General features: G+C 34.7%; 2 protein-coding genes across 2 annotated transcripts in view; both read left to right on the plus strand.

Moving 5' to 3' along the window:
* LOC138705590 (uncharacterized) overlaps positions 1 to 20,252 on the plus strand; it is a 66,678-nt gene that overhangs the window by 20,369 nt on the left and 26,057 nt on the right. The gene's annotated exons all lie outside the window — the stretch shown is intronic.
* LOC138706017 (uncharacterized) lies at positions 2,214 to 10,763 on the plus strand. Its single transcript, XM_069834909.1, has 2 exons — positions 2,214 to 2,353; positions 7,574 to 10,763. Exons 1-2 carry the CDS (start codon positions 2,347 to 2,349, stop codon positions 9,964 to 9,966), a joined length of 2,400 nt encoding a protein of 799 aa, XP_069691010.1. The 5' UTR covers positions 2,214 to 2,346; the 3' UTR covers positions 9,967 to 10,763.

Raw genomic sequence — 20,252 nt, forward strand, 5'->3', positions numbered from 1 at the left:
GATAGATATAAAAAAATGAAAAATTTATGTCTTTGTCTTTTTTGCATAAAGTGAACCGTTTATTCAGAAATTAATACCACGTACAATACAAATGGTTTAGTTACACGGAATGTACAGACAATAAAATTTGAGCATTCATTTGTGAAAAAACGGTTCACTTTATGCAAAGAGACAAATACACAAATTGTTCATCTTTTCAATATCTACCGCGACATTCATAGTAAGCCTTAACATTTTAAAGAGATATCAAAACATCGGCAACGAAACTTTCCACACAATTAATTTTTTATTGCTTGAACTATACTATGTAGAAAAATATCTCATTAGAAGTATTGGTTCTATTTCATACAAAGGACCTCCTGTTAATATTTGTGCACTCAAACTCCTAACATTCTGTATAGTCTACCTTAGCACACCAAGAATGATCGTACTTCTTCGCATTTTTAATGGTTGGAATGTACATTTTTAGAGAAGGGAAACGATGTGCCTCTAGCTCCGACACAGTTACAACTCTCACTTAAGTGAGGAATACAGAGTTCATAAACTTTCTTCCTTTTTCATTCACTTTCTGAGACTGATAATAATCGTTTATTTCCATCCTTAGTGGGATCCAAAATAAGCCCTTTACTAAGTTTCCTGTTTATGGCAACAATGTCAGCACGTCTATTGCTACCATCTGATGAAAGACAATGAACCTCCTTATGTACTTCCCAATCGAGTGTCCGTAGGTGAGTTGCAATCATGAACCGGACTAGATGGTAAAGTTTATTTCGTAAGAATTCTCCCTTTAGACAAAAACCGAGAACATGCCCAAGTGTGTTTGACTCTTTGCATCCTGGATGACGACAACAAGTAGAACCTGAAGATCTGCCTGAAACTGTGCAATACAGCAGCAGCTGCTGTATTGCACGATAGTTTAATTACATTATTCCATTCCGACGAAAATAAGCATTTTTATTACTCATTCATTTATTACCCTTACGGTCATCTGCAATTATTAATGTAGAAACTCCTTTACCCTTTATGGGAAGATGACACGATGCATCTTTCAGTGTTGTATGCACAAAGTTTCAACACACAAGTAAAAAAGCATATGCAGAAAAATTGGCCCAATCCCCCTCTAAGACATCCTGATGATTTATGGAAGCTCGTCCAGGATGCCTGGGATACCTTGACTGAGAAAAGTCGTTATTTGAAAAGAATAGTCGATTCCATGTCCACTCGACTACAAGATGTCATCGAGTTGGGAGGAAGATGGACTAAATATTGAATCGTGCCTATTTGTTTTAACTTTTAATTGTTTGAATTTTCTAAGGAAAACACCAGTAATTTTGTTGAGAATAAAATATTTCTTTCTTTCCATTTGTAGCCATAATATCATAATAAATGATACAGCCATGACATAAAACATTTATGAACCTCATATTAATTATTAAAACAGTCATAAAAGAGACAGGAGAAATTATTTCTCTCTCTCTCTCTTAGAAAATAAAAACAAAATAAAAAGCACTAGGTGTGTTCGAACGCACAACCTCACGTATACTAGCCCGGAACGCTACCACTATATTTCAATAGTAACATATAGCACATTTAAATTAACTGTAGATATCAGGCCACGTAGTCTAACAACATGTAAGATCGCCTGTCTCCGAATTATAGTGGAAATACCAGAAGGGAACGTAGATGCTAATGAGCGGTCAATTTTTTTTTACAGCTGTACAAATCAGTCAGAATTTCAATCAGCGGTATTCTATATTATTTGATTGCGTAATAACATATAAGAACAAAATTATATCATTAACAATAAAACTGGTGATGACTGTTGGTACGGTTATTGTCGCTACTTCGCTATTTAAATCAAAGAGATTAATACTGCCTATCCCATTAATAACACTGGTGAACTACACCATTCACTTGTAAGTTATATGTTTAATTTCACAACTCCGATGAAATTCCAAAAGTCTAGTTGCGAATCCCATTTAATCGTATGATTAAGTTGCCAAACTTGCTTAATCCTCGCAAAAAATTATCATTGGTATTTGAACCTCTACGTGACTGTGGGGATTCAGCATTTTTATGATTGTGAGAGATATAGTATATATACAGGGCTTCCTCAGCTGGACATTCACGGGCAGTAACAACTACGGTCGATAATGGAGAAATGCTAGTAACGCACACCAGTTTCATGTAAATTACAGTAAATATTACCCATAGGCTCTAAATAAGAGTACCGCGGCTGTTGCAGAAACAGCCAAGTTTGATGAGAACAGACTTGTATGTACGACACTTTTCACTCTCATTAGTGTGGATTAATTTGTGACCGAACGTTTGGGTTAATCTAAAGTTATGAGAGGTAAGCAACTTCCAATTCAATTCATTTCAATATCTGAATAATATCCTTAAGCCGCTGTTTGTGACTGAGTACTGGCAGTGCTTGTCTCACTAGATTACAATTTTGTGGGTTCAAGTCTGGCTGGAAGCAATACATTTTAAGGGAAATAAAATATTTAGTTCAGAATCTTTCGGAATAAAACTAAGCTGGAAAATTCATATTGTATAATTAAAGCTCAGTGGAAACCTTTCCGGTTATTTCTCAACCTTTCAAAAATTAAGGCTTGTTAGTCATTGTTATCACTTATTACCTATGATAATTAGGATTGGACTTAATATATTCAATCCTACAGGTACCCACTCCAAGAAAGAGAACTTGATATTTCTATAGTAGCATATTTGAAAGAAAATCGTAAATGGTAATTCACACTTGAAGGACAGAAATAGAATTTCGGATAATCAACCCGACTTAACACTCCTAACGTTTCAGAACTACATACAGGTTCCATCATCAGGGCAAAAAAATGTTAAGATTCAGGACACGGTGGAACACTCGAAATCTATTTCTAATCACATTTACTGCGAAAGCCAAAAAAGATATAAATTTGCAAGCATTAAAAACAAAAAACAATAGTCTAATTTTCTGCATAGTATAACCCATATGTGTCCAAATTGTCTAACATATTTGTTCTGAATTATTATTATTATTATTATTATTATTATTATTAGTTAATATTATTATGATGAAGCTTATCTATAATTTCACATTCGCTGTTTGTTATTAGGACCTAGACCTACTAATGATTTTGGAAATTCTTAATCAAAAGCGTGGAGGAATAACAACGTCACACTGCAATGTGTTAACGTGTTCCATCAAGTTGTATCCAGTACGACATAAATCTGAGTAATAGTTCGAGCACATCTTCCTGTAAAATGAAATGCAAACATAGCTCACTCTGAAGGTTCTCATAAATTTAAGAAAGTTAAATTCGATTATTATCACCACCGTCACACCCCGTGAAGATTTTGGGCCAAATCATGTGTTTCGATTTAATATTAATAGCTTTTTGGATTGGCTCAAATTAATTTTTCGAGTTGAGATATACGTACTTCAATATTTCCTATGTAGCCTTGGTGGTTACCATCCATCAAGTAATTGTCTTATTTATAAATCGTGTCTATTACTAAATCTACCTTCAATTATTTTTGTATAGTATACGAGTGTTTTTATTTATCTTTTTAGTCAATATAGGCTATACTTGTTTCTCTTAAAATTTTATTTTCTGCAAGTCGCTCTTTTTATCGTTCATGCTTCGCTAACATAGAATGGTATATGTACCTACATAGTATTCCACCATTCTACGAAGACCGTCATCATTGTCATCATCAAGTAATCAGGGTTGAAGTCTCAATGATCTGTTCTGATGTTTTAATGTCTCAGACTATATGTGTCCTGAGTGGTCGAACTTGACTTTTTCGTTCACGAGGGTGATATTTCAGTATTAAACGTAATAATCTACTTCAGTTTATTCGATGAATGTGTTGAATCTAAATTAATTAAACCGATAACTTTGAATTATTTTGTCCAAAACTTGGTTGACTTTGAGTTCTGGTAACATTTCTTGATTTATTTCATAGCGTTGACATGCACATTTTGCAGTTTTCTTTCTGCTGCTCTTATCCTGGATTTATCTTTACCTATTATTGCCCCACTCTAACATCCATATAAAGGTGTAGGTAAATTTAAAGTTATATACAAATGTGTAATTATGTATTATTACACAATATCTTTGTAACTAAATTTGTAAATGTGATTTATATTAAGTATAACTCCTCTTAATAAAAGCTGTCTGCTTTCCAGTTGCAACATTACCATCAATAAATACAGCAGGTGGTAACAGCACACGTGAGTTCACCGCTGTGGAGTAACGGTTAGCATGTCTGACCTTGTAACGAGCAGGCCCGGGTTCAGATCCTGGTTGGGACAAGTTACTTGGCTGCGGTTTCTTTTAGGGGTTTTCCCCCAACCCATTAAGAAAACCCTCAGAGCTGGACCCTGAAGTCATTTCGCTGGCATTATTACCTTCATTTCACTCAGACGCTACATAAGAATCGCAATTGATAAAGCGTCGTAAAATAAACAAAATAAAAAAAAGATAGGCAATTGAACAACTTTTTCTAAGTGGAAAGCTCCAAATTTGATCTGGGCATGTTTGTTTCCTGGGTATAAAATAATAGTCATACATAATAATTCTAAGTAGGCTTAGCCTATTATATTCGTTTTCAGTTTTTCATTAACAATCTTTTATTTCTGTCAACAACTAACAGGAGAAACCAAACATGGAACATGCATTTGTACAGTGAATGCTGTTTAAATGCGGAAGAAATCCATGGTGCTGAAATTTAAACAAGATTTGTAGCACAGATCCGGCAAAACTTTTTCCTTCTGGTTAGGCAGTCTTCGAGGACTTCAAGTCATTTAAAGATGGGTGCACTATAGTTTATAATATGCCACATGCTTAACTTACTCTGTCTACCAAAGCACAAAAGATTCAACGTACAGAAGAACATATTCTGGAAAGCAACGAATAAGTGTCCGTGAATTGGACGAGAAAGTACGATAAATATCAGCTTCATTAACACATTAATCAACACCTGAAGTTTCAAAAGTGTTTACATGGTCAGCTTACAGAAATCTTATTAAGGAAAACAAAGCAAGACGAGTTTATCTTCGTTCTCAACATTTTCAGCACTACATCTTCAGCGCTTCAGCGCATACTAGGTGTGGATCACAAGTTTTGAATTGAATTGTGACAATCAAGGCAACTTCTTGAATATGTCAATACATCAATACACCCCTAAAATCAATTTTGCTAGCAATAAATGGAAACATTCAGATATACAGGATTTTTTGAACGTAGATTTTACAATATTAATGTACGTCACAAATCAATAGGGGAAACTCGGCTAATTCCGCAGTACGGGTAATTTCGCAGTAGTGAGTAAATGATTTTACTGCGGCTTTACAATAGCATGAACGTAAGTTTTGAGAGACTGTCAACAGAAGGCATGTCCTCTGCAGTGCTGTAGAAAAAAAATCAAGGATATTGATCGACACCTCTGCCGGCAATACAGTGAAACATCGAGAGTTGGCTGTTTTTCGTGTTTTGCTACACAGCTGTGAAGAAAGTGAGTATTGTTACATATAAATTGTTTCTTTTATGTTACTTTCATAATGTATTTCATAATTATTTACTACTGCTGTATTAGCCAAGTTCTATTGCGGATTTATCCTCACTGTTGCGGAATTACTCGAGATGTTCTTTTTCAACTGTAATGTATGTACAACTAAATATATTTTCATTTTAATAGGTCTGTTTATCTCATTTGATAATGAAAGGTGTCGTCCATGTATACATACATTGATAATATTTTTCAATATAAACATTTTGATAAAAATATGATAGATTCTTTTCTTAATATTGGGGAATTAGCCGATTCTTCCCTATATAATGAATGCAGCGTGCTATTGTGATATTTTGAAATAGAAAACTGAAAGAAGACGTAAGGTTCATCCTCTATTACAATGCCAGTCTTCGCTGCGCAAGAATGAACTTGGCTGTAAAGCAGGGGCGAATGCTAGTCACGAAAGTTAGGCTTGCTCTTTTATTCATAGGGGAAGATGGGAGGATATAATAATTCATAATTAATAAAAATAATCAGACCCACATAATAATTTATTTTATAATTATGAAATCATTATGAGTCATGGGTCATATTCGCTTATCAGATGTAGAAGTTCGATATAATATAACAAACATGGCCAACAAAACAGTTTATTTAGTTTTTTCGACCCTGCCAACCAATGCATATTGTTGTATTGAGCTGCACTGAACGAGCGCACATATTCTCTATAATGTCTGTCTTCTCTTGAATAGTCCTTCGGGAAAATGGACTTAATAATGTTTCAATTACACACAATTCCGAACTCATTGCAATACTTCAAATTAATGTTTAAGAATTAAATAATACATGCAGCAGCTAACACATGCATTCCGCTCATACAATTACATTGCACTCGCAAATCACAGCACATTCCCGCTGTCAATACTGCTCTGTATAACGTTAAATAGTCGTTGGTGTAGCTCTCGGACCAGAGCTTCAAACAACACATAACAGAAGCATGTGCGCCTAGAACGGACTAAGAAGGAAGGCACTTGCGCGCGCATCATATTCTCGCTATTTCTACGTCTTTTCTGTAGCTCCAAGAAACGAGCAAGCGTTGCGATACTTGCGGTGTGCAACCTGCGGATGGTATTAAGCCTATACAGTATTCCAAAAATCAAAATAAATTTTAATGTACGTAACGCCATTTTGAGAAATACACATTCTACGAAAATATTGGGCTTGCGCAGCAAGCATAGCATGCCCTGAGAAATCGCCCCTGGTAAAGTAGTCACAATCTTTCTCCATGTAGCCCGGACTTATCCCCGTGCTAGTAGCACTTGTTTCAACAACTAAATGCTTCAGATGCGAAAATTTGGAGACGAATGTCTTAGTGATGAAAGAAGTAACGAAATGGCTGCACAGCAAACAAAAGGTGTTCTCTGAAGTAGGATTAAAGACGTTTACTGGTCGTTGACAGAAGTGCATAGATAAGGAGAGTCATTTGAAAATAACCACGATCTGAATTTTTATGTGTTATATTACGTTCACAAATTAACAAAATAGGGATAAAATTTGAACTCCCTACATTCTATATTGATTTCAATGACAATAATGTTTCCACTTAGTTGTTTTACATAAACAACATCACTTACTGTTACGGAGGATATTTCAATTACAAAGTTGCCGGCTATTCTGTAAGTACATAAATAATTATATATATATATATATATATATATATATATATATATATATATATAAAATACCGAATAGTTTATCTCCAATAAGTCTAATACTGACTACTCATCAGTAACCATTGTAGAGTAATTTTTATCTGGTTGTTCTGTAAATGCTAATAATGGTTTACCTTCATGTATATATTTCCATGTTGTGCGATCTCAAGAACAATTGGGCTTGTCTTCTTCATGTTCAAAAGAATTCAAACATTGATTAAAATGTTGAAGAAAAGTGAACGAATACATATCAATACTTTGCTTTTACTGTTACTACAATCTTTCCTATGTATGCAATTAAAGATAGCAAGTAATAATAATTTACTGCTGTGATTATGTTCCAGGTCACGTCATACTTCTTGTCTCATCATTAGTTGGACTAGGCGCATTACCGGGACATGCCCGCCCCTCTACATGGAATGAGCGAACTGCATACTCTTTACCTTCATGTCCATATCCTGACCCAATAGATCATGCAGTGTTCCACCCCCATCCAACAGACTGCAATGCCTACTACATATGTGACAACGGTGTGCCCAAATTGCAACATTGTTCATCTAATCTATACTGGAATCCCACGCTGAATACCTGCGATTGGCCTTACAACTCTGGGTGCGTACCAGGGCAACCCAGCACAACAACAGAAAGTACAACTACAAGACATACGACAATTCCAACAACCACAAAACCGGAAGAACCTACCGAAACGAATTCCCCAGAAACTTCTTCCGAACCAGATCCACCACAAACTGAAGAACCCACCGAAAATACTTCACCACCTACGGAAGGACCCACCGAAAATACTCCGTCACCTACTAAAGGACCCACCGATAATACTTCACCACCTACTGAAGGACCCACCGATAATACTCCACCACCTACTGAAGGACCCACCGAAAATACTCCACCACCTACTGAAGAATCCACCGAAAATACTCCACCACCTACTGAAGAACCCACCGAAAATACTCCACCACCTACTGAAGAACCCACCGAAAATACTCCACCACCTACTGAAGAACCCACCGAAAATACTCCACCACCTACTGAAGGACCCACCGAAAATACTCCACCACCTACTGAAGAACCCACCGAAAATACTCCACCACCTACTGGAGGACCCACCGAAAATACTTCACTACCTACTGAAGAACCCACCGAAAATACTCCACCACCTACTGAAGAACCCACCGAAAATACTCCACCACCTACTGAAGAACCCACCGAAAATACTCCACCACCTACTGAAGAACCCACCGAAAATACTCCACCACCTACTGAAGAACCCACCGAAAATACTCCACCACCTACTGAAGAACCCACCGAAAATACTCCACCACCTACTGAAGGACCTACCGAAAATACTCCACCACCTACTGAAGAACCCACCGAAAATACTCCACCACCTACTGGAGGACCCACCGAAATTACTCCACCACCTACTGAAGAACCCACCGAAAATACTCCACCACCTACTGAAGAACCCACCGAAAATACTCCACCACCTACTGAAGAACCCACCGAAAATACTCCACCACCTACTGAAAAACCCACCGAAAATACTCCACCACCTACTGAAGAACCCACCGAAAATACTCCACCACCTACTGAAGAACCCACCGAAAATACTCCACCACCTACTGAAGGACCCACCGAAAATACTCCACCACCTACTGGAGGACCCACCGAAAATACTACACCACCTACTGAAGGACCCACCGAAAACACCCCACCACCTACTGAAGGACCCACCGATAATACTCCACTACCTACTGGAGGACCCACCGAAAATACTCCACCACCTACTGAAGGACCCTCAGAAAATACTCCACCACCTACTGAAGGACCCACTGATAATACTCCACTACCTACTGAAGGACCCACAGAAAATACTACACCACCTACTGAAGGACCCACCAAAAATACTCCACCATCTACTGAAGGACCCACAGAAAATACTCCACCACCTACTGAAGGTCCCACCGATAATAATCCACCATCTACTGAAGGACCCACCGAAAATAATCCACAATCTACTGAAGGACCCACCGAAAATAATCCACCATCTACTGAAGGACCAACCGAAAATAATCCACCACCTACTGAAGGTCCCACCGATAATAATCCACCATCTACTGAAGGACCCACCGAAAATAATCCACAATCTACTGAAGGACCCACCGAAAATAATCCACCATCTACTGAAGGACCAACCGAAAATAATCCACCATCTACTGAAGGACCCACCGAAAATACTCCAGCAAATACTGAAGGACCCACCGAAAATAATCCACCATCTACTGAAGGACCAACCGAAAATACTCCAGCAAATACTGAAGGACCTACCGATAATATTCCACCACCTACTGAAGGACCCACCGAAAATAATCCACCATCTACTGAAGGACCCACCGAAAATAACCCTCCATCTACTGAAGGACCCACAGAAAATAATCCACAATCTACTGAAGGACCCACCGAAAATAATCCACTATCTACTGAAGGACCAACCGAAAATAATCCACCATCTACTGAAGGACCCACCGAAAATACTCCACCATCTACTGAAGCACCCACCGATAATACTCCACCACCTACTGAAGGACCCACCGAAAATAATCCACCATCTACTGAAGCACCCACCGATAATACTCCACCACCTACTGAAGGACCCACCGAAAATAATCCACCATCTACTGAAGGACCCACCGAAAATAATCCACAATCTACTGAATGACCCACCGAAAATAATCCACCACCTACTTAAGGATCAAACGAAAATCCACCACCTACTGAAGGACCTTCCGAAACAAATCCTGTAGATCGTGAAGAACCAGCCGAAACAAATCCTGGGTCTACGGAGGATAGTAAGGATACATCAGAGAGCGCGGACAGTGATAGTTCCGAGTGATCATATATGGGGAGATATTCTGTTCAGAAACTTACAGTATAGTGCAAATTTCACCATATAAATACATAAAACTTAATGTAGTTGTTGGATTGTCGTTATTTATTTCATACTAGCCTTACCCGTGCGCTCCGCTCTATCCGTTACAAATAAATATAAAGTAATTACACAATTAAAATAGGACATTTGATCCTGAGAACATTCGTGTTTGATAGAAGAATAAATCATTTAATATGTTACTTAATTTAAATTGTATTTAAAAAATGAAAATGCGATCATTTTGATCCAGAGACCACTCATTTGGTGCAATAACAATTCCTTTAACATGTTTCTTAATTGTTATTATATGCGACCACAGTTTAAAGAAGATTGACTGTGTATACTTTATATTACTTGTTATATGTTTCCATTGAATTATGGTAATAACTTAATTTTAACCCTTGTTTTTTTATATCTTCAGTAAATGGCGCTTGGCCTACTATGATTCTGAATCCTTGTAATAACTTAAATAGTGATACAGCATATATAGTGATATGTAATTATATTTCTTTCTTTCGAAAATGTAAGAATTCACGATCTCCTATGTACCATTGCCATGGAATGAATAAATGTATTTTTTCTTCCTATTCAAAAATTGTACATTTTGCACATAGGAGTTACTGCAGGAACAACAACGCTACAATCTGAGGCGGCGGTGAAAATGTATTGTATTGTTATTTTAAAAGTCTTGTATATCCTTAAATATCAGTCCTATCAAAATTTTGCATAGAATAAAACTTATCGGAAATCATTTTTAAAGAAACTTTTGTTCTGTAACACTTTTCAGAAAAAAAAGCAATAATAAGCGAGATATTTCGATTTATTTAATTCAGGCCCCGTTAAATGAAGTATTTTGAATACCATATAACCCAAAATCTAAATTACAACGAACTTTATATTTCAATTTTCATCGAAATCCGTTCAGCCATTATCGAGTGAAAGGGTAACAAACATCTAGACAGACAGACAGACAGACAGACAGACAGACATACAAACAAAAATTTCAAAAAAGTGTTTTACGTTCTCATGATGAATAATTATACATGTTAACACCAATTATTTTCGGAAAAGCGAAAATTACCAGAAAAATTTTGGCTACAGATTTATTATTATGTTATGTTATATTATATTATATTAAATATATTATATGAGGCACTCAGGAGCAAAGTGATACAAGTGAAATTTAGTAAGTTTTGAGATAAGTGACTTTGAAGTTAAAACGGAAATTAAAAAATCTGTTACAGGACTATGTTGCTGTAAATTTACAGTTGTATATGTTCGTACCTATATTTTTTAACTTCTAAATAGAAATTATCTATTCTAAAACAGTTTAGGTAAAATAGGGCCCTAAAGTCACTTGTATTATTTTGCCACGAAAATATTTTTGTGGAAAAGTAATAGGGTAAACATTGGTAATTTCGTGATAATTTCATGAAAACTAATTTAAAATGCAAATGTGTAAATATATCCTTATTCCGATTTTTTCATCTAAAAGACGATAACTTGCTATACAAATCTCTAGATATAAAAGATTGAATACGTTCTTGAATATGTGCCAAAAACCACTTTTACAACTTAAGCTGAAGGGTTGGTTATTTCGTGATAACCTTGGTAATTTCGTGATATTGCATTGATAATTTCGTAAGAGGTAGAAGAATTGTGGAAAAATTCATTAAAGTCAAATGAAATTCTCATTTATTGTTACAAGACTTCAAACATAGTAATTCCGTCTAATATTCATAGCAAGAAAACATAGAAATACATATCAACACATAATAAGAATGAAATCAAAGTAAAAATTGAAATTGAAAAGGGATCTTCTTTGCCCTGAAAGGGTGAACACTTTTATTACGGACTATAGGTTATATTACTAGGGTAACTCCAAAAGTAATGCATAACGTTTGTTTAAAAATTATATTTTTATCCTACAGCTTTGCTATTTTCACAAAATGTAGATGCATCCTTAAGGAACAAAATGTCACTTTTCCACATAATCCCCGTCCCTTTCAACTGCCTTACGTAACCTAGGAACGAGGGCCTGTAGACCAGCACGGTAAAAGTCTGGACCAACACGTCTGAGCCACTCTTTAGCAGCGTGCACAAGGGAGTCATCTTCTAACCTCGTTCTGCGAAGGGATCCTTCAGTTTACCAAAGAGATGGTAATCGCACGGTGCCAGTTCAGGACTGTAAGGCGGATGTTTCAGTGTTTCTATCCGAATTTTCTGATCTGGTCTGTGGTCTTGTGACTGACATATGGCTGTGCGTTGTCGTGCAATAGCAGACCATCCTGCTTCTCCCGATGTCGTCGAACACGACTCAGTCTAACTTGGAGTTTCTTGAGAGTTGCAACATACCCGTCAGAATTAATGGTAGTTCCGTGTGGCATGATATCCACAAGCAAGTGTTCTTCTGAATCGAAAAACACAGTAGCCATAACGTTTCCTGCCGAAGGTGTACTTTTGAATGTATATTTCTTTGGTGATTTTGCATGATGCCACTCCATTGTCTACCTCTGTCTCCGGTCCAAAATGGTGGAGCCATGTTCCATCTTCTGTCACAATTATTGCAAGTAAGTCATCTAACACTTATCATTGACATTTAGCATGATAACAAATCAAACAGAAGCTACACTGAACCCATTGCGTCTCCGTTTTCTTTTTTGTTATCACATCTTGTCTTCAGATTTCTAAAATTCCTATTGTAATACATTTTATGCTATTTAAAAAATTGTAACACTTAATGCTCAACAAAATTTCGCCTCAAACAGCTAAGATTTCTATCAGTAAAGCTAAGCCTATATGGTGACTACAGATGTATATAAAATTCCAAAAACATTTCCTAAAATTTAATGAAGATACAATAAATCTTTGTACCAAATATCATATGCTTACCTTTAGTAATAAGCCTGTAATGTAGTTACAAACATCCACAAAATTTGTATGCCTGAGAAATCGACGCAAACTTGCTCTCTCCAAACATAAAAGCTCACTGAAGCAACTACAATAGTCACACAAAGCTTAGCTGTATGTTTCTGGAAACTGGACAACATATGCAATCCCTTGGCGGAAATTTGAATCTCGTAACACCATTGGTTAGTTCAGGAAAGAGCAAAGAAAAAGTATCACGAAATAACCACTGCCACGAAATTACCAATGTTTACCCTATAAGTGCAAGGGTTTTCAGTATTTTTATATTATTTAAAACAAGAACAAGGACATTGCTTAGAACATTGAAACAGTTCTGTCTTAACAGCACTTGAGCTTTCTTATTACCATATTATAACAAAAAATATGTCTGTATAACCGAAAGACTCAATCAATCAAACTTCTTAATGTATCCAGTTGTTTGCAAACAACATAAAGTCAACTATAGTCCACTGTAGTATATTCAGTTCTTCTTTTTCATAGTAAATTAGGGGTATTTTGATCGGTGTTCATTATAGACGCATGTTGCTAGTAGCCAGAGTTGGGGTGTAGTCAATATATACTGCAGAGATGTGTCTTCTGCAACTGATACTGATGATTTTAATTTACTTCTTTCGTGGTTTATGGATGGACAGTATAGAAGAATGTGTTTCAGATCTTCATCATGATTATTACACCACAGAAAAGTAGGAGTATCAGAAATGTGAAATCGGTGTAGGTAATTGTGTGACAATGTGACCTGCTCTGACTCTTGTTAAAAATGTTTGAACATGTCTGGGCAAGTTTTTGTACATTTCCAGGTCATTGGGTTTCTTTTTAACGAACTGTAAAATTTTTCCTTTGTCAGAAGAGAGCCAATTGTTGCTCCATAAGTTTATAAAATGAAACTTTACTGAAGTAAAAGCATTGAATAGAGATGTCACTTGAAGAGGTCTTGGTTGCAAATATGTTGCCTGTTTAGCAACGTTATCGACTTTCTCGTTTCCAGGTAGAGCACAATGACTAGGTATCCATTGAAATGTTATTTCCTTTTGGAGTTTTTTTAGTTCACTTAGTTGTTTCTGAATTGGAATAATTCTATGTGCCTATAGGTGTGGTACATATTTAATTATATTAAATATAGCCCCCTTGGAGTCGGTAAGTATTCAAATAGATCTTTCAGTAATTTGAGTAACACACTGAAGAGCAGCATCAATAGCTAGCAATTCAGTGTCAAGACTGGAGGAAGCTGAACATGGTATGAAGTAATTTTTTTGATATTTTGGAATATAATACCCTGCTCCTGATGTTCCATTATTAGGATTTAGAGATTCATCTGTATAAATTTGAAGGTAATCCTTATATGTGCTGCAGAGTAGTTCCATGGCATCTAACTTAAGAATGTATGGAGGATCATTTTTGAAATGACTTCGTGGAATTTGTAGGCTATGTTCTGGAATTATCCATTTTCATGGAGGAATTTCATTTACAATGGGAGTTTTAGCAATGAGTGTGTCTGTGATATAGACTGGTATTTCTTCTTTGATTATTTTGTAGAAAGTACATAGGATATTATCTGACAGTTTGAAGAACATCTGAGATCTGGATGAGGCTTGCAATTTTAAATGTATTTTTAGATCCTTTTTAAATACATAGTGTCTGATTGGTTGAATATTATATTCAATGCAAAAGTTGATGCGGTTTTTGGTACTCCGAAAGAAGAGGGCTAAGAAAATTTCAAATTTTAAATGAAATTCAGCCTTAGTCGCTGTTCATTACGTCACTAGCCTCATCTAATGAAGTCATATCTCTCTCTGCTGAAGCATACTGTATGTGTTTGTCATGAAGTGCATCTGTAGTGCTCCTACCGCGAATATTCCTTCAACTTCCTCTTCCAGGCAACTTTTCCACGTCCTACAGTCCTTATTATAGGACCATCCTAATGCTTCAGGTCATCAAGGAATGAGTGGTGTATGAGTGGGATGAATTTCTTTAGCTATTGCAAGTTGCTCCACTTAGCAAAAGTTATCCTTATTTGATCACTGTATAGTTGGTCCAGCTCAATGTGTGCAGGTCTTCCACGTAGATGTTTCGAATATGTAATCTATTACCTGTCTCCATTATGGCAAATGAATTAGTCATACACAGAAGAAACGCAACAACAATATGCAAACAACGCACTTGTATTAGTTTGCCTCTCAGTCAAAACTCTGTATGCATTGTAATACAAGTGTAAGGCCAACATGGAGCAGCACTGACTGGAACTGCACTTATATTACTTTTTATCTGAACAGAAGTGACGTTAAAGATTTAGAATATATACTTATCTCACTTTAAAAAAAAATGTCACTTATATTACTTTGCTTCTGAGTGCCTCATATATTATATTATATTATATTATATTATATTATATTATATTATATTATATTATATTATATTATATAAAAAGTGTGTTGATAACGGATGTACTCCAATAAGTAAGTTTTTAATTTGTTGTGGAGGCTCTTGAATTTCAGGAGGAGCAACTTTTACAACAGCGCAACATAATCTGCTTGGCTCATTAGACAATTTTTTTGTATTGCATTTATTGCATATATATATTATGTATTTTAACACGATTCAATTGAGCAATTGTTAAAATTAGAATCATAAAATAATGGATTGCTAAGTTAACGTAATATTACTGCATACTAAATCAATACACTCTCGTTCGTTAATTCTCTGAGATGAAAATGAATGTGTACATAAAAATTATTTTAGGAAATACAGAAAACGAATGTACAGAATAGCCTATCAAGTTTTCTGTGCATAAGAAGCTATTTTAATCTTACCTGTCCTCGATCCACCCAGAAGTTACTGTAATAACATTATAGCATCATGTCCATCTAGAGAAACTACACTTTCCAATGGTGAAATAATAATGAATTATACAAATCGGTTAATTTAGCTTCCGATATTACTTCATAGAAACACAGAAACATTCTCTGTTGGCTATGTTTCATAGCATTCGATTGTTGTTGTCCAAGGCCCCTTACAGACGAAGTCATTTGTTTTTTATTCCATTGCACCACCTTAGATGTTAGTTATTTTAATTTTAAAACTCATTTATCTCATTAAATATCAGTCCTATCAACATTTTTCAAAGAGTAAAACTTATCAGAAATCATTTTTAAAGAAACGTTTGTTATGTAACATTTTCACAAAAAGCTATAATAAGCAAGATATTTCGATTTATTTAATTCAGGCCCCCTTATAACCCCCCTTTTAAATAACGTATTTTGAATGCCATATAGCCTAAAATCTAAGTTACAATGAACTTAATTTATATTCCAATTTTCATCGAAATCCGTTCAGCCATTATCGCGTGAAAAGGTAACAAACTTCCAGACAGACAGACAGACATACAAACAAAAATTTCAAAAAAGCGATTTTCGGTTTCAGGACGGTTAATTATACATGTTAACACCAATTATTTTTGGAAAATCGAAAATTACCAGAAAAATTTTGGCTACAGATTTATTATTAGGGTAGAGAGCACAGCTTCCTAAATCGCACCACTGCTAGTTTAAAATAAATTACTGTAGTAGTGTGGCATCTAGTGGTAGTGTTACAATCTACCATATGAACTTCCACCATGTCACTTGATTTCTGCCACTTCTTTGTGTCAGCAGCGTGGTAATAGTGTATCTAATATAATCGCTCAGGTGGATGTATATTTAGCTAACATTTTGTAACTCAATAACGGATTTGTATGCAAAGGAATCCATAATCTTAAGATGTTATTCGTTTAAAGAGGTATTAAAGAACATTTAACTTAGTAGGATTTTCGAACATGTGGTGATTATAAGCTAGAATGAAGGAAATAATAACTCATGACGTAGTTTCTCAATTCGCACCACTTTGTAGGTGCCTAATTCGCACCGGTGCGATATGAGCAACTGTATCAATTCTAACCGTACAAAAGAAGGCCCCAAAAATGTTAACTGAACTAGGAATGCATCAGGTGTGTGCAATATCAAGTGGTGAAAAGGGCGTTAATACAACAAGTGTGTGTTGTACAAGCGCACCAGATATTTTGTGCCACCTGTGATAATTTTTAAACGTCAAACAGTGCATCCTTTATTATCAGCTGGTGCTCCTCCAGGATCGTTATTTGTTTGCTCTGAGTCAGGTTACATCAACAGTGAACTATTTGTCGAATAGCTCAAACATTTTATTTGCCATAGAAAAAAGTGCGGTTTCTGTATGTCCACCTTTACGACCCATTCCAAAAATGTATAAGCTAGATCATCTCGGGAAAATGGTATGCTCCTGTTTCAGCTTCCTCGTCATAATACTCATAGGCCCACCTTTAGATGTTTCTATCTTCAAATCATTTCAGACAGCTATATCATGAAGCAGCTCTTAGGTGGCTTCGAGATAATCGTAGAGAAAAGGTGACGCAGTTTACAGTCTGAACTGCCTGGTGAAGCACATGGCAAATGTATAACAATAAAAAACGCATTCAGAAAGTTTAAATGTTATGTAATTTACGCTCTATTTTTTCAATTTCATTTGAAGACGCGTTACTCTCTTTCATTAATTTCAATAAACTTGTAATTTGCATTTATTACATTATTCATTCAAATACTTTTCAATATGTTCAATATTAAAAGCTTTCCTTCATCCTGTTCCTTGCAGATAAAGAGGTGTGATTTAAGAAATCGCAGGTGTTATTTAGGAAACTAGTTGCCTAAATGGCACCACTGACATGTGTTTCGAAAATGTCATTTTAATTAAAAAATATTAAATCAAATTCAAGGATTCTTTTTTACATCAAAAGTAAATGTTCTGGGAATGTATCTGTGTAAAGGAATGCAGAAAATAAAAACTGTATTGTTCAATAAAAATTATAAATGCTGAAGTGGTGCCCTAGTAGCCTATAGATTTTACGGGTTATAATCATTGAAAATCTACGTACATGTATACTTCTAGATAAAGGTATTAGGGATAATAAACGTTATATTTCAGTTAAGTAACGAGAATAATACTTTAAAGTAACGAGAATGACACTTCAAATTAACTTTTACTTGGTATACTATAGTATTTATACTGTATATGTGAGGTGCAACTCTGTACATAATTATTGTAATAAATACAATTTTGTTCACTAGCATATAATATAATATAATATAATATAATATAATATAATATAATATAATATAATATAATATAATATAATATAATATAATATAATATAATGTAATATAATATAATATAATATAATATAATATAATATAATATAATATAATATAATATAATATAATATAATATAATATAATATAATATAATATAATATAATATAATATTAGTACATTATGCAATGAGCCTATAATGATAGTAATTAAGAATCGAGTATGGATATTTATGAAACTCGCTTGCGCTCATTTCATAATTTTCATACGAGCTTCTTAATTACCATTATAGACGAGTTTCATACGACTTTTTATGCTCGACCATATTTCTAACTTGAAATTACCGGTATTCAGATGTATACATTTTTTTCGTAGGTATCTGACAAGATCGGAAGTGACCTTGTTCTAGGTCGTGAATTGTGAGATGTGCGCAGACGCGAAAGTATTGATTTTTTCCGAGGAACAATAATGTCATTGACCTTGACGTAGTCCCTTTAAACTTGATAATATTATAATATTATAACCTTGATTATTGAATTCGACATTGAAAAACGAGATGACAAATTGAATTTATTTGAATATTATTTACAATTAACGCTAATTATTATAGTAATAGAACATAACCTTCTGCGACAGTATTGGATTTCCAGCCTCCGTGACTTTTCGCTAATTCTCTTTCGATTGCATATCCGAGAATAATCGATACTTGCGGTTTTATAACGGTACAAAGCTGACTTGTCATTGGCTGAACACCTGTAAGCTGAGTTATCATTGGCTGAAGACCTGTACTTTAATGAGTAGGTGTACTTTAATGACATGCATTAAAGGACTGCTACCGGGTGTATAATTAGTAGATTTCGGCATGGTCGAGCATATAATATAATATAACATAATATAATATAATATAATATAATATAATATAATATAATATAATATAATATAATATAATATAATATAATATAATATAATATAATATATGGATATTTATTCCAAAACTTTCACAACCCTCATGTTGTACATGATTAGGATGTTTTCTGTTTAGGTATAGTAATCATGAAATTAATTTTGTAGGATTTAAACAAATACTGCTGTTACAGTCACATGTTAATTCTGTGTTTGTTGATGACTCGTGTGATAGGACAACACAAACTGTTATAAACGAAATGTCTTCTGTAGCCTATATTTATTTAAGATATTTATATAACTTTCTTCCCATTATAATTTTGCGCTAAATAAAGATTATTTTTAAGATTTGTATGCGTACTTATGGATGAGCACGAAATAATGGATGAGATTAGTCAAATAACAATGCGTCGAAAAAGTGAAATCCACTGTTTAGAAATAAAAATCATTATGTGGATTATTAAATGTTCACAAAGACAAGTAAGTTACGTCCAAAGCTATTTAATACAAAATAGCGACGTAAGTGTGAACATAGCATATATATATATATATATATATATATTTATGCAAAGAGATACCTATTTCGAACTCAGTAGTGTAATACAACGCTGCATACATTATTATTTTCTTTTGATATTCAGACATTATAGATGAATAAGATAGTTTGTATCTGATATACTTAATTTTTTGTAATGATTGCATTGTTAATTACTGAGGAAAGTAATCATTAGATCCTGAAGTTCACGCACTTATTTCGGTCAAAGAGGCAGGTAAATAAGTCACTGACATGCGTTCACTGAAAAAAAAAAAAAAAAAAAAAAAAAAAAAACATGACAGATATTTTAGAAAAAATCACAAGTTTAGAAGATGGCGAATAAATATTTCATATTTTTTAAGTGTAATTCAAAATTATAACATACTGAAAAAAATTTTACTTTTCTTTGCCTTCTTCGTTGCACATAATGGTAAGGTATTTCTTTAATATCCCAATATTGAAATGTATCTGTCTAGCGTCTAGGCAGGAAAATGCTTATAAGTGATGTTGATAGCAAATTTTTAGGAAATAACATTTCAGATATTGGCTTTATTTTCATC

This window comes from Periplaneta americana, chromosome 9 (genome assembly GCF_040183065.1).
Source record: "Periplaneta americana isolate PAMFEO1 chromosome 9, P.americana_PAMFEO1_priV1, whole genome shotgun sequence".
Taxonomy (NCBI): Eukaryota; Metazoa; Arthropoda; class Insecta; order Blattodea; family Blattidae; genus Periplaneta; species Periplaneta americana.